A 23,651-nucleotide genomic window follows, 5' to 3' on the forward strand; every position below is an offset into this window, starting at 1 on the left:
TTATATTCTGTTTCAGATGGTTCGTGTCCCTCTTTCTATTTATTTTTGCAGCTGATCTCGTCCGTGGTGGATCGTTTCCCTGTATCCTTTGCACTTTGGGTCTGCGCCCTCAGCTAAAGTACGGCTTATCTGAAAGAATCCGGCCTATGCGCAAGGACTCCCTCCAGAGCGTTTTCAGTGGCCTTCTACCAGGCACCTTGGGGATATTGTGGTCTGAGCCCAATTTTAATACGAAACTCTCAGGTTGGACTTTCCCAGACGATGGAGGTGAATTAAAACCTTTAACTCACACGTGGTACAGACTTGAATTAAGAAATTCCCACAGGATATTTTCCTTTCCCTTTTTAACCCAGGCCAAGAGACAAGCTAGTTCCTTAGGGTCTCCCATTATTAAGGGTGGATTTTTTTTACCAAGGGCATGCATCTTTGAGGGCACTGGCTTTGCTGCAGGGTCTCATCCAACTTCCCGTCTTAAATTGATCCAAGGCTTTATTCTCTGTCTCTGCACGGGTGTGAAAATCCAGTGCTGAGCCAACAACTCCTCCTCTTCCACAAGCCCAGCCCCCCAGTTCATCTCTGGTCTAATTCTCAGGCTTTTCATTTCAGAAGGTACCGTGTACCTTCTTGTGAGCTCCAGGAAGCATTGAAAAGGTTTTTAAGCATTTACTATTATGTTCGCTGAGCAGTTTTAGGTGTTGGTAGCAAGAGGATTTTCAAGCTGTCTGTTCCATTAAACTTCCACAGCCAAACTCTCTGTTTGGTCTGTTAACCTACTTGAATGTATTACTTTTTGAAAAAGAAAAGGTTTTTAAAATGTGTCACATACTGGTATAATACAAAGAGATGAGATGTAGTGTTTCCTTGGATTAGATCTGCTGAAAAATTAGGCCTCTCAGGTGAATAAATTCTTATGAGAAATAATTGATAATTTGATTCTTTTATTAAACTGAATATTTCCACAAATTTTGTTGATCTTATAAGAAAAGCTACAAACTATAGCCACTCGTGTGCATATGGGATGTCATACACATAATAAATTCTCTTTCTGAGGCAACTTCCAGATATTCTCAAGTAAAGCCACCATTTCTTTCTCTTTTTCTTTTTCTTTTTTCTTTTTTAGAGAGACAGATGTGGGAGCAGTGGAATGGAGGGACAGAGAGAGAGGGAGAGAGAGAATCTTAAGCAGGTTCCGTGCTCAGCGCTGAGCCCAACGTGACCTAAAATCATGACCTGAGCTGAAATCAAGAGTTGGACACATAGCTGACTGAAACACCCAGGCATCCAGGCACTCAAGACCACAATTTCTTTTTTTTTTTTTTTTTAAGATTTTTATTTATTTATTTGACAGACAGAGATCACAAGTAGGTAGAGAGGCAGGCAGAGAGAGAGGAGGAAGCAGGCTCCCTGCTGAGCAGAGAGCCCGATGCGGGCCTTGATCCCAGGACCCTGAGATCATGACCTGAGCTGAAGGCAGAGGCTTTAACCCACTGAGCCACCCAGGCGCCCCAAGACCACAATTTCTTAAAGGCACATTATTACATTATGATAATAATTGTATAGATGTACTTAGTATGTATCTAACATATATTTTAGCAGGAAAATATAATTAACTCCTTCATAAATGTTGGCAAACAAATTCATAGCTCATGAAACAAAGTTTTGTGGAAAACCTTAGAAGAATTTGTGGGAAATGTGGGTATGTTGCAAAGAGCACAGACTTGAGAGACAGATGGGCCTGGGCTCTGATGCCATCTCTTCTATTTATTGGCTGTGTGACATTAGGTGAGTTAATGAAGCTCTTTGAGCCTCCTTTTCTTCATCATTAAAAGAAGAGATGAGAGCTACCTGGCAGGGTTGTAGTCAGAATTAAATGAGACAATGAATTCATATAGCAAGTACTGAATGAACATTGATGGAAAGACAAGGAAGGTCAGAAGGAAAAAAAAGGAGGGAGGAAAGGAGGAAAACTTGAACTGCTAGAGAATTAAGGTTACCAGTGTTCCTCTTCTCATTAAAGAACAGGAGTATATTGGCCCTGCTTTCCAAGGAATTAGTCTAAGGCTAATTTCTAAATAATCTTTGGCTAGATTGCTATTGTTCATGCAAATTCATTCCAGGTTTTATGGGAGGTTTCATACAACAGCAAAGACAAGTCAAACTGCCTGGAATCTGGGATATTTGGCGCCATTCACCCCTCGGGAAGGTCCCTTAGTAAAGAGTGGAGGGCATCCAGCAATGAGAGCCCTCCTGGGAAAAGAACCCCTCAAGTGACGTATGAACGCAGATGGCTGTCACAGGAAGAAACATGGTGTCTGAGCTAACTGGACTTTCAACTTTTCTGTCCCAAATAAGAAATCTGAAAAGAATCACAGAGCAAGAAGCTAGGAGGAATTAAAACTACACAACGCTTTTGATCAGCACCCAGAACGGTAGAGTCCTGCTTTCCTTCCAGAAATTTCTAAAGGAATAAAAAGAACACTTTCCTGGTCACTGTTCCTGCCGAGATGTTTTCGAGATGTCTGCTCTCTGTGAACAGGTTTAGAGGTATGTGGGAACACCAAACACCACAGAGGAAAATGAGCTGGTCCTGTTCCCCTTATTTGGTGGTGTTTATTAGTTTTTTGGTTTTGAAAAAATACATCTCTGCCCTCAGGAATGTTGAAAGAACCCAAGTATGTAAAGGGATGGTCAGCTCAGGCCTAACCTGACACAGCAATTAATTCACCTCTGGATGAAGACCGCTTTTACGCCCCCAGCAGAAACCTGTTCACATCACACCTCAGTCTATGAATACGGTTTTCCCATTCATTTCTGAGGATATTTAGTTAGGGGAAAAGCTTGTTCTGACTAAGCAGGTAGGCTTTTACATTGTATGTGAGGTAGTTTCTCAGGAGATGATCTGTGCCACCTTGTTGACAGACATTGGGAAGAACAGTTAGTAAGAAAAGAAGGCACATGGCAGTTGTCCTCAGGTCCTCCAGGACTTTCTCTAGGACCTTTCCAGGCAGGAAAGCAAACATGCGCAGTGTGTGAGAATGGATGAAGGTGGTGAAGATGTAAAGTCTACCACCGTCTTCCTTCTTCACCGGAACACTGGTCAGGAACCACCCCATCCTTATCCTCAGGAAAAATATGTTGTTTTGAAAATAACTGTCTAGAGACAGCAGTCATGCCCACAATGCTATTGCAGTTTTAGAAATGCAAATGTTCGCTTTGAATTAGTATTACCTAAATATAAGTTAGCATAATATGAGTGTTAGAATGTGTGCCTCTAGGTTAAAACATTGATCAAATAAACAGAAGTTGTCCAGAGAAATGGACAAGAGATAGACAGCAGTATTGCTAAATCTGACTTGGATTACAATGTTGTTAGTTTCAGCAAGATTGCCCATATTCCGCAACATAAAATAAACCTCAACAAATGTAAAAAAATTGAAATCATACAAAGTATAGTTACTGCAAAAGAATTAAACTGGAAATCCTAAAGAACTATCTCTGGAAAATCCCCAAATATTTGGAAATTAAACAAGAAATAATTCATGAGTGAAAGAGGAAGTCACAAAGGAAATTAGAAAATAGTTTGAATTGAACGAAAATGAAAACAAAGTACCAAAAATTGGGGGATGCAATAGTCAATATCATACCCATTGAGGACAAAGCAAGGATGTTTTCCGGCACCACTCCTATTCAGAATTGTACAGGTAGTCCTAACCAGTGCATTAAGGCAATAAAAAGAAATAAAAAGTCTACAAATTAGAAAAGAAGAAGTAAAATCATTTCTGTTCACAGAAGAAATTACAAGAAATCTTACAAGAAAGTTGTTGGAACACTCAGAGAGTTTTGTTAAGTCCTAATATTCAATAAGCAAAATCAGTAATATTTCTATATATGGCAGTAAACAAATGGAAATTGAATTTCAAAGAAAAACTTACCAAAAACAATATGACCAAAAACATTTTAAATATTTAGGTGTAAATCTAACCAAAGATGTCTTAGATCTGACTCTTGAAAATTAGACAAACACAGATATTAAATAAAATCTAGAGAAATTGAGAACTATATCTTGTTTATGGATTGGAAGAATAAAAAGTGTTAAGATGTTAATTCTCTCCATATGGTTCTATAGATTCAAAACAATCCCAATAAAATTTCTAATAGGTTGGTTTTTGTTGTTTTGTTTTTTAAAGATTTTATTTATTCATTTGAGAGAAATACAGAAACAAAGCATAAGCAGGGGGAGGAGAGGCAGAGGGAGAAGGAGAAGCAGGCTCCCCACTGAGCTGGGAGCCAGACAGAAGGCTTGATCCCAGGACTTGTAGATCATGGCCTAAGCCAAAGGCAGGCGCTTAACCAACTGAGCTACTCAGGCACCCCTTTCCATGTAGACTTTAAAATCATATTGTTGATTTGTACAAAACAACCTGTTAGGGGCACCTGGGTGGCTCAGATGGTTAAGCGTCTGCCTTTGGCTCAGGTCATGATCTCCAGGTCCTGGGATCAAGCCTCTCCTTAGTGGGCAGCCTGCTTCCTCTCCCTCTGACCCTCTTCTCTGCTTGGGCTTTCTCTCTCTATCTCAAATAAATAAATAAAATCTTAGAACAAAGTTAGAAGACATATGCTACCTGATTTCCAGACTGATTATAGAGCCACAGTAATCAGAACAGTGTGGTATTGACAAAAAGATAAGCATATAGATGGACTGAACTAGACAGAGTGTCCAGAAATGGACCCATAAACTACAGTCAAATGATTTTCAGTGAAATAGCAAAGACAATACAATGGGAAAGGACAGTTTTTTCATCAGATGATCCTGGAACAAACAGACATTAACTACATTAAAAAAAAAAAAAAAAAAGAAAGAAAAAAGTACCATATTAACAAATTACCATGACATAGATCATATACCTAGATTTAAATTAAAACTGTCCTGCATCAGCCTCCCTTCTCCCTCTCTTACCCCTACCTTGTGCTCTTTTTCTCTCTTCAAATAAATAAATAAAATCTTTAAAAAATAAATCAAAACTATGAAACTTATTTTTTTAAGATTTTTTTCTATTATTTATTCATGTGAGAGAGAGAGAGAGAAAGTGAGAGCACAAGCAGGGGAAGAGGCAGAGGGAGAGGAAGAAGCAGACTCCCTGCAGAGCTGGGAACCTGACATGGGGCTCAGTCCCAGGACCTGGAGATCATGACCTGAGCCAAAGACAGACACTTAACCTCCTGAGCCACGCATGCACCCAAAACTATGAACTTCTTAAAGAAAACAGAAAAGAAAATCCTTGTGACCTTGGATGAGGCAAAGATTACTTAGATACACAAAAAGCATGATCCATAAAAGAAAAAATTGATAAGTTGAGAATTCATAAAAAATGTTTCAATTATACACTTTGAAAAAAAAACAGAATACTATCATGAAAATGAAAGAACAACCCACTAGCTTAAAAATATATACAAAATCATATCTAATAAAGGATTTGTGGCTAAAATATATAAAGAACTCTCAAAACTCAATAATAAGAAAACATGACCCAAATTATTGAAATAAGCAAGACACTGAACAAACACTTCAACAAAGAACCTGTATGAATAGCAAATAAGCAAATGAAAGTGTGCTTGATATCATTATTCCTTAGGGAAATGCAAATTAAAACCATAATGAGCCATTATCACCTATTCAAATGGGTAAAATATAGGAAAAAAGGCGGGGAAGGAAACTAGCAATACCAAATGCTGTGGAAAATATGGAGGAACTGGAACTCTCATCTCTACTGCTAGTGGGGATGCAAATTTATTCAATCCCTCTAAAAAACAGTTTGGTAATTTCTTACATATACTCAGAATATGACTAAGCAATCTCAAGAGAAACTAACTCAAGTCGAATGCAAATATAAGTACACACAAAAATTTGCATGTGAATACTTATAATAGCTTTGTTCATAATCCTCTCCATCTTCAGCTGATAAATTATTTTAAATTATTTTTTAAAAAATTTAAAGATTTAGTTATTTACTTTAGAGAGAGAGAGAGTGCACAGGGGGAGGGAGAGAGGGAGAGAGGGGGAGAGAGAAAGAATCACAAGCAGACTCCATGCTGAGCGTGGAGTCCGTCACAGGGCTCCATCTCACAACCCTGAGATCACTACCTGAGCCAAAACCAAGAGCTGGACACTTAAGTGACTGCTCCACCCAAGTGCCTCTGATAAATGATTTTAAAACTGTGATATATCCATATAATGAAATTGTATTTGACAATCAGAAGAAATAAACTTCTGGTATACATAACAACATGGATGAATATCAAATGATTATGCTAAGATTTACAGATGTACTAAGGCTATGTGGTATGTGATTACATTATATGACATTCTGGAAAGAGCAAACTCTAGGGACAGAAAACGTATCAGTGGTTTCCAGGAGCTGAGGAAAGAGTTGACTGCAAAGTACAAAGGGACACAAGGCCATTTTTTATGGACAGGAATGTTCTGTATCTTGATTGTGGTGACTTCCATGACTGTATGCAATTGTCAAAACTTATAAAACTGTAAACTAAAACAGGTAATTTCTCCTGCACATAAATTATACTTCAACACATTTGACTTTAATTTTTAAAGGCTGTTTTCTGGGGGAAAAATCCAGTAAGACTCAGAGCCAAGTAAGTGAGGAAAAAAATCTTACACGGAAGCACGGCAACTTAATCTGGGATGAAAGGAACCTAAAGAACAGGTTTCCAGAAGAAGATGAAACCAACAGTTGGAGGTAAAGTTGTCTATAAAAAACAGCTTAGAAGTCATCGGGAGAATACAGAGTGTCCCAAGAACTGGTAGTAATCCACCAGCTGCTCAAGAGCTGAAGAACTGAATCACCGAGAGCAAGAGCGGAAGGCAGAACCCTAAGGCACACGCCCATCTGTTCCCTGGCGTACACACCCGGTTTAATCTCCTCCACGTGAGTGTGGGTGGAACTAGTAAACTAAGGGAAGCAGACACTGTGCTGAGTGTGGAGCCCATCTCGGGGCTGGATCTCATGACCCGGAGATCATGCCCTGAGCCGAAATCAAGATTCAACCAACTGAGTCACCCATGCGCCCCAGGTCAGCGCTAGCCCTCAGTAAATGGAAAGGTTCTGCTGTGCTGGGAACTGCCCAGTGTTGGGTGAGGAGGGCATGGAGCAAAGACCCCAAAGGCAGCCTGTAGGAGCTGAAAGTGTCTCCAGCAGGGAAGCAGAGACGGAATTCTGTCAACAACCAGTGATCTTTTGCCAATGAAGGATCTTGTAAAGGTCAATCATCTGCAAACCCCAGGTGAGATCTGAGATCCCACCCCGGCTAATGTCTTGATTTCAGCCTGGGAAGACTCTTGAGCAGAGAACATGTGTGTGGATGGCTGACCTAGAGAAACTGAGATGATAAATGTGTGTTGGCCTAAACCACTAAGTTTGGGGTGATTCTGCCACCGAGCAATAGAAAACTTGTTCGAAGAGTGAATTAAAATGTGTCAAGCTAGTTTAATCAGAAAATGCTTTTGTGATTTTGACTCCAACAGTTCCTCACCGAGTAGTGGGCTAGTTTTAATGATACATTGAACCCAAAAGCATCACAGAAGGTCATATCATAGAAGAGGGAAGACCAAGGGGATGACATTTTTGAAGGATACTCTCCCATGGTTCTGTCCAGTGTGGGCCAAGAAAGCCCCAGTACAGACTGGTGGAGGGGCCTTCTGTTGGAGGCTCTTTGATTTGGGCTCATTGCACTTGGTAACTCATTGTCCCACAGACTTCCCTTGTCCATTTCCAGGCTGTGACTGCAGCCACCCCAGCACTAATACTGTCCTCTCTGGACCGGACACTCTCCCACAGGTCTCTAGGGCAAACGATGACATCCAGACCGGAAACATGTCAGCACTCACTGGACTTTCTTAACAGTCATTGTTAACACACTCATCTGTGAGGCTAGTCATCAGGAAATAACCACTCAGCTTTATAACCATAGAAGAAAGCATGAATCATTCCTGAAGCCTCTTTCCGTATATGTGATAACAGAAAGAGGTTTTTTTTTCTCCGCTCAAACAATATTATTTTAATTTTAGCTTGCAGTATCTTGCAATTTTAAAAAATGACATTCTTTGTTTTTACCAGATTATCAATTCTTTAATTCTAGAAAATTCTTTATTCTAAACATTATAAAATGAAAACGGAATTAAGAACTTACCCTGTAACTTTTTAGTCTGATGAAATCAACCTTCATAGAGACAAATCTGTCTGAATTTCGACTGATGTTCTTAAGGTGTTCTACAAGATCGGCACAGAACTTGTAACCTCCTTTAAGCACACACAGAATCATAATGTCACAGTATCCTATGTCTTTCATAATATCCTTAGCCAGCCGTTCAGTTCTGCAAGAGGGATTAAAAGATATATTAAGGCATAAATACTTCTGAGTATTTTTTTTCCCCTTTCAAAAAAAAGGCATGATGCATTACCCGTATTAGATTACCCAGGGGATCGTGGAGGAGAGCTTGGGCGACAGAAGCCTACAGATAAAGAAGCTTTGTTAAAACTGGACAAAGAGAGAGTGTTCAAAACATTATTTCTGATAACCATATCATCCCTCGTATATTTTTGCTCCTCAGTGTGACAAACACGGGTAAGGTGTAAAATATGTGTCAAAGATCACGAAAGCTATTATTTTATCACTGCAGAGCCTGGTTGTTAACAATGCTATGAAAGTACCTGGTGATGTTATGCCCACGTCATAGCAAAGAGGGAGGACATGGAGAATGACTCACCTTACAGCGTTGGAAGAGACTGGACGAAAAGCCAAGCCCACAGAAACTATCAAAAGAATCACCTCTGTCTTCTATTGGACAAAGATAGCACATTACCTCTGTGAGAGGAGCTCCGGGTACAATTCCGGGGGGCACCGTTTCCAGGGCGCACCTTGCGAATGATGACTTCCTGGAGCTAGACAACACTGCAGCCTCGGGCTGGCTCCCAAAGCCTGATTTGTATTTTTTCTGTCACTGTATTTTTTCTAATTGTTTCATGTCCAGAAGTCCATTGCCCATGCATCCATACAACATTAAAACCTTGAATGGAGGCAGGAGCTAAGGTGCATATTTAAAAAAATTCCTACTGGCACTTCAGATAGAATTAGATTTAAAATGTGATAAATGAATGATCTGAATATATATATATATATATATATATATACACACACACATATATATATATACACACACATATATGTATATACACACACACATACACACACACACATATATATACACACACATATGTATATGTATCTACATCTGTATCTATAAAGCATTATATTACATATGTTCCACATATCTCATATATTGCCTAATATATTTTATATATAAGTTATATATGTGTGTATACGCATACATATGTATAAACTTATACATATTAAATGGCAACCATGGTTTCAGACAATGTTTCTCAAAACATGCTCATTGAGAAAAGGGACATCAGCCTGCCAGATAGATAGTCTGCAAAAAGGGACATTTGTTTTCAGCATAACAGAGTGAGACAGTCAACACATTTCGCTCCACAAAAAAGTAACTATAAAGCTAGATAAAACTGTCGAAAACAACCATTTCAGCACTCTGGAAGTTAACCAGAGACATATAACAAACTGAGAATCATTTATTCCTGAAAATACTGAACTATGGGTAGAAACAGGACAAGTCTGTGGCATCCTTGCCAGAGAGTGTTTCTGTCTCCCTGCACCCCACATCAGCTCCGTTGTTCAACCAGGTAGTTCAACCAGGGCAGGGCACTGCCAGAAGGCGCTCCCCTCATAGGGAGCATTGCCAGTTAGCATAGCCAGTGAACAGGGATTGCCAATGGCCCTATTATTGTGAAGTTGCAGTCCTGTCTGAGCAACTAGCGGGCTAGTCTAGTTGGAGATTTGATAGGGAGTTCTGGGAGGTTAGCGTCAGGGGAGAGGGACAGACAATACACTCTTCATATATCCCAAGTTGACCAGAAGCTATGCATACGCTCATCAGAGACCAGCACGAGACCAGCTACCTATACATTCCTGAATGATGGAGCCTGTAAGCTTTCCGGGACGCAAGGAAGCACAAGAAACAATAGAAGAAACAATAAAAGTCAGGAAAGACTTGGAAAGGCTGGGTTTTGGAAGTGCTTGTCAGCCCCCACACATATTTGTCAGCAGAAAGTGGAAGCTTAGTGGGTTTGAGGTGCTTGAGCACAATCTCTAACCAATCTTAGACTGAAGACTAAACTATTCAGACACAGGGGTGAGTCCTAGTAAGTGAGGCTTACAAGTAAAAACAAGAAAAATAAACTGCATATTATCGGAGGTCACATACCATTGTGGGGGGGGCAGATTCCACAGAGTGAAAGACAAAAAAAAAAAACCCACACCCCAACAACCCAAAAACCAAAAAACAAAACCAAGGAACAAGGGCAATGAACAGAAAATAATTACAAATATGGTAGATATTAAGCAAACTACATCAATAATCACTTTAATTGTGAATGATCTAAATATACCAATCAAAAGACAGAGACTATCCGAGTGGATTTTCCAAAAAAGACCCTAACATATGTTGTCTATAAATATAAAGATACTGATAGATTGAAAGTAAAAGAATGGAGAAGGACATACCATATCAACACTAATCCAAAGAAAGCAGGGTAGCTTATTGCTTTTAGACAAAGCAGATTTCAGAGCAAGGAAATTATCAGGAATAAAGAGGGCATTATATACTAATAAAGAGGTCAATTTGCCAAGAAGACCTAGCAATCCTTAATCTGCGTGCACCTAACAACAGAGTGTCAAAAACCTGACAAAACTACAAGAAATAAATCAATCCATTACTGCAGTTGGAGATCTCAATACCCCTCTCTCAGTCATTGACAGGTCCCGCAGTCAGAAAACCACTAAGGATATAGTTGAACCACACAGTACCATCACTCAACTGGACCTAATTAGCATTTATAGAATACTTCATCTAACATTCTTCTTGAAAGATACAGATAAGAAAATAAAAAGACAAGCCACAGATGGGGGGTGGTGTATTCAAAAATCATATCTCTGGTAAAGGACTTATATCCAGAATATATAAAGAACCTTTACAACTCAGTAGGAAGACAAATAACCCACTCAGTGTAAAAATGGCAGAAGACATCAATGGTCATCTCTTCAAAGAAAACATAAATAACTAACAAGCACACTAAACAATAGGAAAACACAAATTAAAACCACAATGAGATACTTTCATACATCCATGAGCATGGCTATAGTAAAAGAGACAGACGATACTAAATGTTGGTAACCACGTGGAGAAACTGGAATCCTCATCCTTGCTGGAGAAATGTAAAATGGTACAGCCACTCTGGAAACAATTGGCAGCTTCTTAAACTTAACCACGAAACCCAGAATACCACTCCAAGGAAACCACCCAAGAGAAACGAACAGGTATATCCACACAAAGACTTATATCCGAATGTTTATAGATGCATTGTTCATAGTAGCCCCAAATTCGACATCCAAATAACCACTGATTGGTAAATCAGTATCTAGATATGGTATGATGTAATTTATATGGAATGTTCAGAAAAGACAAATTTATAGAGAAATGAATCAGACTAGTGACTGCCTGATGCTGGAAGTAGGAATAGGGACTGACAGCAAACAAACTTTTGGGGATGATAGAAATACTGTAAAATGATGATTGTGCTTGCCCAACCATAAACATTTACTAGACATCATTAGATCATTGACTTACAGTGGGTGAATTTTATAGTATGTAAATTATGCTTAATAAATTCATTCCTGGGCCCCACCCCAGACCACTGAATCAGAATTTCCAGACATAAAAAGCATGAGAATACACATTTTATGGGGTGCCTGGGTGTGTGTGTCTCAATGGATTGTGCATCTGACTCTTGGTTTTGACTCAGGTCATGATCTTGGGGTCATGGGATCGAGCTCCACGCGGGGCTCCGCACTCAGCACAGAATCGCTGTCCCTCTCCCTTTGCTTCTCCTCTCTCTCCCTCTCGTGAATAAATAAAAGCTTAAAAAAAAATACACATTTTAACAAGTTCACTGGTTAAGTCTCCTATACTGGGAACTGGCTTCGTGTAGTTCTTAGCAGGGCCCAATCATGTACTAGATCAGGACGCAATTAACTAAAGTCATAAAATGCAGGTGAGAAAAGCAGGAATTTTTTTAAACCAGGGGGTTCCCAAACTGGTGTTAAGGGGGAAATGCCTCTGAGTTATTAAGAGGTACGCCGAAGGCAAGGACTCTACTGCACAAGAAAGGTTGGCTTAATTGTTAAAGTCAAGCCGGTTTCTTCTTCTTCTTCTTCTTTTTTTTTTTTTTTTTTGCAGGAATTTCTGTATCTTCAATATAAATTGCTAACAGGGGGATCTGGCCATCTGAGAGGTGCAAAATTTCCCAAGTTTCTTTGATCACAGAACATTTTGTTCCCTCTGAGGATTGCAACTTGTATTCCACGGAAAGCCATCTTGGGCCATGAGAAACTCCGAACTAGACCTTATTTTAATAATATACTATAGTTTGAGAGGACGTGCAATATCCCAGTCTTATCCAATGGAAAAATCTTGGAGTGAAAGAACATTTCCTTTTGCTATGGACAGGAATTGATGGAAAGATAATATCCTGGGAATAGTGACTATCTAGTGTTTTCTAAACTTTACTTTGGCTAAGGACTTGTTTCATAAAGTTAAATATTAACTCAGAAGGATATAATAGATTTTCAAAAAAATAGGGGCAGAAATACTGTGGTTTAAGAACAAAAGGTAGCGTGGAGTTTCCAAAGTTTCGATCTACTCCTACTCCCCAGTGCCTCTCCTGCCCCCATTTCTGGGTGTCTAAAGAGTCTCTGTGTTCCTAGGAGTGCACTGTGAGGCTTGCTTTCCATGTAAATGTGAAGGCTTAAGTATTTGATCTTTGTACAAGAAAACAGAGAAGTACATGGAATGATTATAGTCTGGGCATTAGGCAGTTTTGTGAAAGGGGTATGACCTTTAAATCCTGATGCTTAGGGTGGGCTCAAGTGAAGGATGCTCTCTGAAAACCAAGAAACAAATGGTGACTTAACGGCTTACAACAGGCGAGAAAATGTTGGCTTATAGAAAGCCAGTTGGCTAAGAAGAGCTAAAGCATCTCTATATAGACGGGTCAGAGAGAACTAGAAATAGTGTTCTAGAAATAGTTCTGTGCAGATATTTTTAAGTTGAAAATAGGCCTATTCCCAAAACATTACCATTGCTTAGAAACCATAATCGGGCACAGACTGGCCGAACTGTGATACACTGCTTGATCCGAGATATGTGCCAAGTGGCAGGAAAATCCAGGGCCGTAGGGGTGTGTCCCATGAAGGCAAAGTTCACCTGTTAATTATCCCTGGTTAACTCAAGCGTCTGTGAAAAATGCAAGACAAAGGTCCTCAAGTAAACAGCAATGCTTTCCAAACCCTATTTTTATCAGTTTGTGCAGAACATTGTTATTTTGAGGATGTTATGTATAATAACATATATATATATATGTATATATATATATATGTTATTACATGTGTGTGTGTGTGTGTGTGTGTGTATGCACAGAACTTAAAAATATCGGCACAAGGGGCGGCTGGATGGCTCAGTTGGTTAAGCAACTGCCTTCAGCTCAGGTCATGACTCAGGATTCCCGGGATCAAGTCCCACATTGGGCTCCCAGCTCCATGGGGAGTCTGCTTCTCTCTCTGACCTTCTCCCCCCTTATGCTCTCTCTCACTCTCTCTCTCAAATAAATAAATAAAAATCTTAAAAAAAAAAAAAAAGAGAATTCCAATATATTCTTAAAAAAATATTGAGGCACCTGGGTGGCTCAGTGGGTTAAAACCTCTGCCTTCATCTCAGGTCATGATCCCAGGGTCCTGGGATTGAGCCACATCGGGCTCTCTGCTCAGTGGGGAGCCTGCTTCCTCCTCTCTCTCTGCCTGCCTCTCTGCCTACTTGTGATCTCTGTCTGACAAAAAAAAAAAAAATATATATATATATATATATACACACACACACACACACACACACATATATATATCGGCACAGAACTATTTCTAGAAAGACTCAAGAATAGAATTGTAAAGTGTATTATATGATTCGCACAAAAGGGGGCCAGCCAGGGCAGGACCAAAACTGACACAAGAAATAAACACTCACCTGTCCACAATGATGCCGTGAGGTATGAGGACATATTCCAAATCCCCATAATAGTGCTGTGGGTATGTGAATAAATTCAAGTCATATCCTGGCCAATCGTCCATAATCTGTAAGTCAAATTACCTTGGTTACAATATTTTCCTTGTAAGACATAAATAAGTAAAAATGGGTATCATTTGGGAAAAAAAAAAAAAAGGATGATATTAAAAACAGAGATGAGATCTGATGATCAGTATGACATTAGATTACATTCTGTCAACCTGTGAAAAGCCCAGTGGGGGAAAGTAATTTGTTTCAGGAAACCTGATAAAGGATCTAGGAATGAAAGGAACAGAGAATTCCACTCCTACCTTTTGGCATTGTACAAAGAAATATCCACTTGATGTCTTACAGCTAGTCTGATAGTATTGTTTGTAATGGTTATTATATCTAAATTATATAACATTGTGAATATAAGTAACACTATGTTCATAAGCATATTGGACTTATAAATATGGACAGTCTGATGATACATTATTATAAATGTTATTACATATGCTATTAAATTTCTATGCATTGTAAATGCCTCACCCGCCTGGGAAAGATTACCTATTGAAGTACATGTATCCTGGGATTAGTGTGAAGACACAAACCTCTGGGTGGTCTAGTCATTACAGTAAACATTTCAGAATGATATACTATGGTGGGAACTTCTATCAGTCCTATCGGGAAAAATTGTCCCCCCAAATTGGCCTATTCATCTAGGGAATAGAGTACTACCCAGTCTTCCCCTTGCTTAGCACTGGATGTGAAAGTTTTATGGTTAGAACAGCAAAGATGTGGGAGAGAAAATGAAAGTGAAGAGTGAGTGAGTTTTACTTTCAGATCACTGAGAAAGGATACACCAGGAACGTGTTAGCACTCAGTTCATTCCATGGCCGTCTTGGGGGTTCCTGTTCTTTGATGGCTCCTGCACACTTCCCTCAGACTCCTCTGTTCAACCTGAAGCTTTCATCATGAAGAACTAGCCTAATTTTGCAGCCCAGTTCCCTACACCATCACCTTCCCATCCTCAGATGGGTCTTCAGTCCAGTCATGACCTTTCCCAGCTCTGTGTTCTGTTCATTTGTCTTTCTTGCACCTATATCCTCTCCTTCTCTCTCTCTCTCTCTCTCTCTCTCTCTCTCTCCCTCTCTCTCTCTCTCTCTTCCACGTTCAATCCTCTCCTGCAGAAGCTCAGGTCAGGCCTCACTTATTTCTGGAGGTCTTGCTAGCTGCTCCTACCCTCTGATCTTCTCTCCCAAACTCCTCATAGACAGGACCGTCGTAGCTCTCTGTCTTTCCAAAGACTCCCATTCAGGCTCCTTGAGAAGACTCCTGCCTCCTCCAGCCTCTGGCTCACTCGGTCTTATCTGTAAAAGAACCCATTTGCCCTTCATTTAATTCTGGCATGTCCCCCAGCTCTCTGCCCTTTTCCTCACCCAGGACTCAAAACCTTAGCTCAGGTTTCGGAAGGGCAACTTATGGTCCAGCCCCTACCCAGACCCACCCCAGTTCTGGGTTCTGGGATGCCAGCCAAACCAAACCTAAGGGCATTTTCTTCCAAATGTATTCCTTCCCTAGCTCAGCAAAGGACAACATATTTTTCTACTCGCTCAGATCAACATGTTGGAGTTGTTGTCGACTTTTTCCTTTCATTCCCTCATGTAATGCATTGGCAAATCCTATCATCAATTCCTTCAAAATTTAACCAGGGCCACCTGTCAGCATCCTAACTGCTACCTCCCTGTCTGCACCACCATCATTTCCTCAGGGACCACTGCCTTCCACCCTGGCACCGCCACCCCATTCCAACATGGCTGCCATCTTCTACTCGTCTTCTTTCAGGGGCTTCCCACTTCTCTCCGAGAACTACCCAGAGTCCTCACCATGGCCCACGGGGCCACCTCTCTGACTCATCTACAAGCATTCTCTTCCTCCTTTGCCATGCATCAGCCACATTTTTCTTGCTGACCCTTGAACGTGCTAGGCATGCTCCTATCTCAACAGCTTTGCACCTGCTCTCTTGCCTGTGATACTCTTCCCCCAGATTTCTACATGGCTTACACTTCACTTCCTTCAAGCCCCGACTTCAATGTCACCTCCACGGAGAGGACTTAGCTGATCCCCTAGAGAAAATAGCACTCCCTTTCTTTCCTACTCATCTCTATATCCCTCTTCCCCAGCTTGACTTTCCTTTCCAGCATGTGTTCCCACCGGATGTGACATATGTATGTCTCTCTGTGTGCTCTTATCTTGTCTCCTCCCACTAGAATGTCAGGGCCTTCTGACAGGGACCATGTCTGAGTCACTGTTGAAACCCCGGCACTCAGATTTGGAATACAGTAAGTGCGCAAAGTGATCTGGAGCTCAAAGTGCTCAAAGTGATCTGGAATACAGTAAGTGCTCAAAAATGCTCAGTGGGTTAATGACTGACACATTCTCCATCCGCAGACTACCCAATACTACCTGAGCTCCAACCCAAACTGATTTGTCTCGATTTGCCTCCTTATATCAAGAGCACCGTGGCTCAAGGCTCTAGAAATCTACCAGGGGCAGACTGTTGGCCAAATGGTGTGTGCCATCTGCATATTTGAAAAGTATCACATAAGCTCTGCCTCTATCTGCAAATTGGCTCGATGCAACTATTGAATTTGCACAGAGCAACTCTCTTCCGGCCCTGAGACCTCCCTGTGCCTGCTGTAACCATTGACACCACCGTCCCCTGTCAGAGCCTGAACGCCAGCTGGACATGAGGAGCCTGCTGAAGATCCCCCGGCAAGCCCTGGTAGAGGCCAGACAAGAACCCCAACCAGCATGAGGCCCCCGGGAGATCATTCAAGTACACGGCATTTTCTGGCTCCCCTTCCAGACCACACACACACACACTCCCCACTCCACTTCCTGGAGCCCTTCCAGGTGGTGGCACCATTAACTAGTGGTCTTCTGAGCCCATTCTTCCCACTGTGCAAATCCTTTACAGCCCTGCCCCCAAGCCCCCCCACACACACACCAACCGCCCGCCCCCACGGCTCTGGCTACATCTCAGAGCCTACATTCCTCTCTGTGTTCTAGAGCTTAGCGCTGACCCTTACCAGTTGTGATGTTAGGGAAAGTACTGACCCTGCCGGATACTCAGTTTCCCCCTCCTTTAAATAAGACACAATAAAACCTATGGTCAGGCTTGGTGTGAGGATTCAGAGAGAACAGCGAGTCTCCAAAGCAGGCAGGAATAACCCCATTTTGAGGAGCTGCTGCAAGGAAGCTGCATCTACAGTGGGTCCCCCCCCCCTCAATTCAGGTATTGACGCCCTAACCCCCATGGTGATGACATGAGGGGGTGGGCCCTCTGGGAAATAATTAAGTCATGAGAGCAGAGCCCTCCTGATGGAATTAGTACTCTTCTAAGAAAAAAACCAGGGAGTTCTCCAGCACAGACGCGCACTCGCTCGCTCTCTTTTTTCTCTCTCTCCCCTGTCCCTCTCCCCTCTTCCCCCACCATGTGAGGACACAATGGGAAGAACAAGGCAGTTATCTACAAGCCAGCAAGAGAGTCCTAACCACGAATGAAATCAACCAGCACATTGATCTTGGACTTGCAAGTTCCCGAACTATCAGAAATACATGTCTATTGTTTAAAAACAAACAAAACGAAAGAGAGAGAGAGAGAGATAATTTACTTAGAGCTCCTAGGACACTTCCTGATGTATAATAAGTGCCTAGTAACTGATGTCAAAAAGAAGAAAAAAAATGATAAGCAAATGGCAAAATCAACCTATTGATAAGAGCCATCATGGTAACGTGTCGTCAGAGATGGCCTGGCGCAGTGGTCAAGCACCCAGACTTAGAAATCCAGTGCATGTTGGGAGGAAGGCTTCACTTGGGGCTTTAACTCTCTGTGCCTCAGTGTGTTCATCTATAAAATGGAGTCACTGCCAGTCATTCACAGCTATTGTGAGGATTCAGTGAGATATATCATGGAAATAAAACTCTCACATCGTCCTCTAGTCTACAGGATTAACCATCTAGGTGTGCTGAAACATCACGAGTTAACCTGCAAATTAAAGGTCTTAATTAATTTACAGAACAGAATTAATTTACAGAATCAATTAATACAGAATTAATTTACAAATAGGCCTCCAACCTATTGGCCAACGTCGTTACCCTAGTTAAAGTTACACATTTAAAACTAGAAGAAATACATTTCTCTAAAACTATTCTGTAATCCAAACTTGCCTTTTCCAATGAGTCTGATATAGTGAGTTTTCCTTGTTGAGATAAAAAGACAATTAGAGATTAAATACTGGTTTTTAAACAGCAAGTGTTAGCAGGAAAAAGGAACCCTCGTGCACTGCTGGTGGGAATGCAAACTGGGGCAGCCACTGTGCAAAGCAGGATGGAGGTTCTGCAAAATATTAAAAATAGAACCACCCTACGATCCAGAAATCACACTACAGGGTACTTATGCCCCAAAATACAAAAACACTAATTCAAAGGAATACAGACATCCCAATATTTATTGCAGTATTATCTACAAAAGCCAAATTAGGGGGGCAGCCCAAGTATCTATCGACAGATGAACATATAAAGATGTGGTGTATATATAGAGAGGAATATTACTCGGTCATAAAAAAGAGTGAAATCTCGCCATTTGCAACAACACGGATGGAACTAGAGAGTATTATGTTAGGTGAAGTAAGTCAGAGGAAGACAGATACCATATGATCTCACTCATATGTGGAATTTAAGAAATAAGTCAAAGATGCAAAGGAAAAATAAAGACAGAGAGAGACAAATCAAGACACAGACTTTAATCCTGGAGAACAAATGCTGGTTACCAGGCAGGAAGTAGGTGGGGGGGGGGGGATGGGTAAAACAGGCGATGGGGATTAAAGAGTACACTTATCATGGAGTAAAAGTAATGAAGAAAAAGTAATATGTTTTTTTTTAAAGGGGAAGCTACTGATTTACTCCTTGTAATTCTTAATGGTGCATGCAAATTGCATTGCAAATAAGTCCTAAAGCTAAAGGAACAGAGGCTGCTATGAACTGGAGATAATTATGTTATTCATCTGCTTTTTAAAAAATCAAAACAAGAAATCTTTAAATAGTTTCAGTATCACAGATAATATGCTCTAAGTTTAGTCAGAACAATGCTTTCTCTGTCCAAAGACACAAAGCATGGCTAGGCTGGGGAAGTGACAAACACATTAACTGAGCCATTTTATACAAAATTCAAACCCCAGAACTCATTCGGCATCTCTTTTTTTCCCATTTGAAGGTGTATCGAAAACCTGCCTTCTAAGCCATTAAAAATAATATTTTTGCTTAGTATATTTCTTGCACCATTTTTCAGGTCCCCCAACCCCCCTCAGAGAAAAGTAGTTTGGAAACACAAACAAAAAGCAAATCCCTGCTCCTCTCTGCCTCTGAGCCCCACAGGCTGGGCCCTACTCTCTCCTTCAGGCAGTGACCATGGGTGCTGCCAATTTAGATGTAAAAACATCTACCCCTCGACCACCAGGGAGGAAAATAGTCTCCTCCCTCAGCTCCGCTTCCAGGAATCCCTACACTGGAACATCAAATCCCTACACTGGAACATCAAACATCGACTGGCCCAGGCAAAGAGGCATGCTGTGATGGGCACCTCAAACCACACGCTGAGACCATGTGTAGAAGCGGATCCCTAAAAGAGGGGCTCCAGATTCTGCTCCCAGAGGAATAAAGACCTATAAAGACCAAATGACACCTTGTTATCACACAAGCCTTCCTCTTCTGTGGCATCCAACCTGGTAAAGTTGGGTTTTAAAAGGATTATCTGATTACTTATCTCCAATACTGCCCCAATACTTTGGTCGGGGGAGACCCATAAGAGAAACAACAATTATCTTAATTTTTTTTTCTTCTTCTTCTTCCTTCCAAACTCACTACGTAGGTATTAACTATGGTTCTCTTGACAGTGCTTTGGCAGAAACAAAACATATCTAAGAACCTGGTCCCAAAAGGCCAGGTGAGTAGAGATCTTTATCTCTCCTTAAATGGGAACAAAGATGTGCTAATCACGGGATGGTGATTTCACTCCCTCCAGATCAAGGGACCACTCAATCCTGAGCAAAGTTTCTGAACTCAGGGTCTACAACTCTTTTTTGGCAATGAGCATTTCCTACCGCGTAGTATTAAGAATCTACTAATGTCTTACCTCCCCGATTCAACAGAGAGCCATTTGTAGGCAACAGCCATCTTAAATCTCTTAATAGTCCCTTCTTTTGCACCAACCATACTTCTTGTTTTATGCTTATGTCCTCTGGCTCTATGCAAACCGCCCCCCCCCCCAATCTTCTTCACAAAGTTCCTACCAGCTTGGAATTTTCTTCTGCACCTCATTCCTGGACAGCCCCGAACCTGCCTCCATCATCCTACTAGACACTATATTCAGTGGCTCCTTCACCTGCCTTAACCCAAACTACTTCATCGTCATGCCACACCCCATCTTCTAGAGCAGTCCCACCTTCGAAGGACTTCCTGCAATTACAGCTTTCTACGTGGCACCGTAAGTAAAACCTGACTTCAATTCTGCTTCTTTCATTTGCTAGTTATGTGACCTTGGGGATTTTCTTAATGTCTCAGGGCCTCCGTTTCCCCCTCTGTAAAGCAGAGATCATTATAGTCCTCCCTCACGGATTTGCAAGGAGGTAATGAATAATACAGGGAAACCACATAGTAAGTGCTCAGTAAACGCTCGCTATCATTACCTGCTCCCTTTCTCCACTAGTACTACACATACCCTTTGGTTTTTTTGCAACCATCCTTGAGGGCTCTCTATTTTCCCTGTATAGGTATCTTCTTAAGCTTTGCCTTTCATTTCTACCCTGGAAGCCACGTTCTGGGAAGCTTCCCCAGAACGCTGAACTCGTTCTGAATTTGCCTTCCCTACCTGTATCCAGCTTGAGTTCATCTGACGATGCCAAGCTCTACTGGAGAAAATAGCATAAATGCAGGGGTCATCCCCATGACACATTGTTTCCAACCTCTCATGAGGTCCTCTCACTGCCTCAAACCGTCTTTCTCACAAAATTACCTTGCTTCTCAGAGAGCTTCTTTTGATACTAATAGATTGAGCTATTTATACTCTTCTATAATTCGCTTTTTAGATTTTAACAATCCGCCCATCTTATTAGTCATATCAATTTACCTAATTCCTTTCTAAAGCATATATTATTAAAGAGTAGTGCTATACTGTAGCCATTCTACTGATGGGATGGTTGTTTAAATGATTCTCAAGGCTAATGGCTTTGCAATTGTTAAATACAATGCCTCTTTTCCATCTTTGTCCTATTTGCTCTTCCTGGAGCATCTGACGCTCTTAAGGGGCCCTGTCGCCCCTCCACAAAACTCCCTTCCCTATACACCTACTACCCTGTCTGTCCTCTTGGGCTTTGCTATTCATTCTCGGTCTCTTTATCGGACTTCTGCTGGGCACTCTTCCATATGGGGATTTCCAAGTTTCTACCCATAACAGCAGTTTATAATTTTTTTGCCCCATTTTCCCGGTGCCTTCCTATCCAAGCCAAGCATCAGATATTTTTCTATTTTCTGAAGACTTCCACGTCTATCCAGTCACTCTCCTCAATTGCAAATATGAATTTGCACCCGCAGTGCATCTTGACCTGGAGGCCTTACAGACTCAAGAACTGAACTTATTTCCCTTGTTATATTTTCATTTGTCCCCATCCCCCACCCCTAGGTCTGACTATTCTCTCCATAAAAGCATAAATTGGGTGTGAGGATTTCTTCTCAAGATACAATGATTTCTTTGCAATCAGTGTGCCCTGTACCTCTCCTTCCAAGTGTTCACATGGCTACTGCCTCAGGTCATGGTTCAAATATCACTGCCAAGAGGGCTTCCTGACCACTTGAGCAAAAACAGCATGGCTCTGTGCCACGGCTCTGTGCCACGGCTCTCCTCCAATCACTCTATATCTCATTGCTCTCTTTTCTTTTCACTGCACACATCCCTATGCAAAATTATCTTCTTTATTTGCTTGTCTGTGTCCCTTCTCTAGAATGGAAGCCCAGTGAAGGCAGAGCTTTGTCTGGTTCCCTGCTCTATCTGCAGAGCCTAGAACACCACCCGGAAACTCTGCAGGACAGTCAACAGATGTGGAATGAATAAATAAATGAATTCCTCATTCTTGAAGACAGAAATGGTCTGCTGATTAAGTTGAGAACTGAGCGACACATTTCAACCTGATGAGTTCTGCTGAGTGTGTGGTGTTTCCTTCCTGAAATCCCATGCAATCCATGCATAATCACAGGTTCTCTGCAAATACCACAGGTCTCTGAAGAACGAAGTGTTAATGCCGCAAGTCAGCCCCACTCTCCACCCTCACCCCAGCTCATACACCTGACACAGTAATAACCACCGCCTTCTGTAGAAACCATTCATAGACAGGAGCCCAGAGCAGACGCCAGTGGCCACAGGGCAAGAACGGATTTGATTCCAGGACACTGACAGATAGGTACTCTCTGATTGACTCTTTGAGGGATTCCCAGGAATAAAGAGGCTCTGGTCTGGGAACCCATCATCCTACATCTTCCCATCCAGACATACTACTAGATAGATATTTTAAAATCTTTCCAGTTCGCTCAAAGGGTCAAGGCCGCAGCCTCTCCCTTTTGCTCACAAGGAGACTTGACTCCCCAGAGGCTCTAGCCTGTGTCGATCTGCAAAGACCCCAGGGTCCCAGCCCACGTTTCAAAGCTCAAACTCCGTCCATTTGAGCAACTTTAATTCCTAGTTGCCCTCGAGAAGCTTCAGGATCCTTCTGGAAAACAAAACTGGAAGCCTGCGCTGGAGGGGTGAGAGGAAGCACAAAGGGAGGGAGGCCCCCACGAGTAGGGCGCGAGGGTCTTCACGGACCCGCCGCGCTCCTAAAGGCGACCCGTCCTCGCTAGCCGGAGTGGGGACCCGGCCCCACACAGGCTCAGCGCCGGAGTGTCCGACTCCTGGCCCGGGAGGGTAGGGAGGGGCGCGGAGTGGGGCGTGGAGGGGGGGACACTGAGAACACGGGGTGAAGGGCTGTTGAGTGTCTGGTCAGGTCGCGCGCGGGGAGGGGGGCGGCTGGGAAGGGAGGGAGCAGGGAGGCCATCCGCCCCGGGACGGGAGAACAAAGCAGGGGCCCGCCCGCATTTCACGCGAATGCATTTCAGGCATTTAATCGAAAAGGAGGGTGCCAAGGAGGGAGGGGAGGGGAGAGAGCGGGGAGCGCACGACTCGGCCCAGAAATCGGCAGTTTGCATTTACCACGACGCCTCGCCCGTAGTCTGGCGCCTCCTCGCTGCTCCCGGCCATGTTTCTCCCGGGCAAAGCGGGAAGGAAAGGAGGGCGCGGGAAGGAGCTGGGAGGGCG

The 23,651-nt window shown here is 42.1% G+C and overlaps 1 protein-coding gene across 4 annotated transcripts in view; it reads right to left on the reverse strand.

The window, feature by feature from the left end:
- PRTFDC1 (phosphoribosyl transferase domain containing 1) overlaps positions 1-23,651 on the reverse strand; it is a 94,797-nt gene extending 71,146 nt beyond the window's left edge. For all 4 annotated transcript variants that reach the window (XM_032349652.1, XM_032349653.1, XM_032349654.1 and 1 more), the window contains exons 1-3: positions 23,547-23,651; positions 14,225-14,331; positions 8,206-8,389 (exon numbers count right to left, since the gene is read on the reverse strand). In XM_032349652.1, the coding sequence (XP_032205543.1) occupies positions 8,206-8,389; positions 14,225-14,331; positions 23,547-23,594 (339 nt within the window). In that variant the 5' untranslated portion in view covers positions 23,595-23,651. The remainder of the gene's footprint in view (positions 1-8,205; positions 8,390-14,224; positions 14,332-23,546) is intronic.

This window comes from Mustela erminea, chromosome 6 (assembly GCF_009829155.1).
Source record: "Mustela erminea isolate mMusErm1 chromosome 6, mMusErm1.Pri, whole genome shotgun sequence".
In the NCBI taxonomy this organism is placed as follows: Eukaryota; Metazoa; Chordata; class Mammalia; order Carnivora; family Mustelidae; genus Mustela; species Mustela erminea.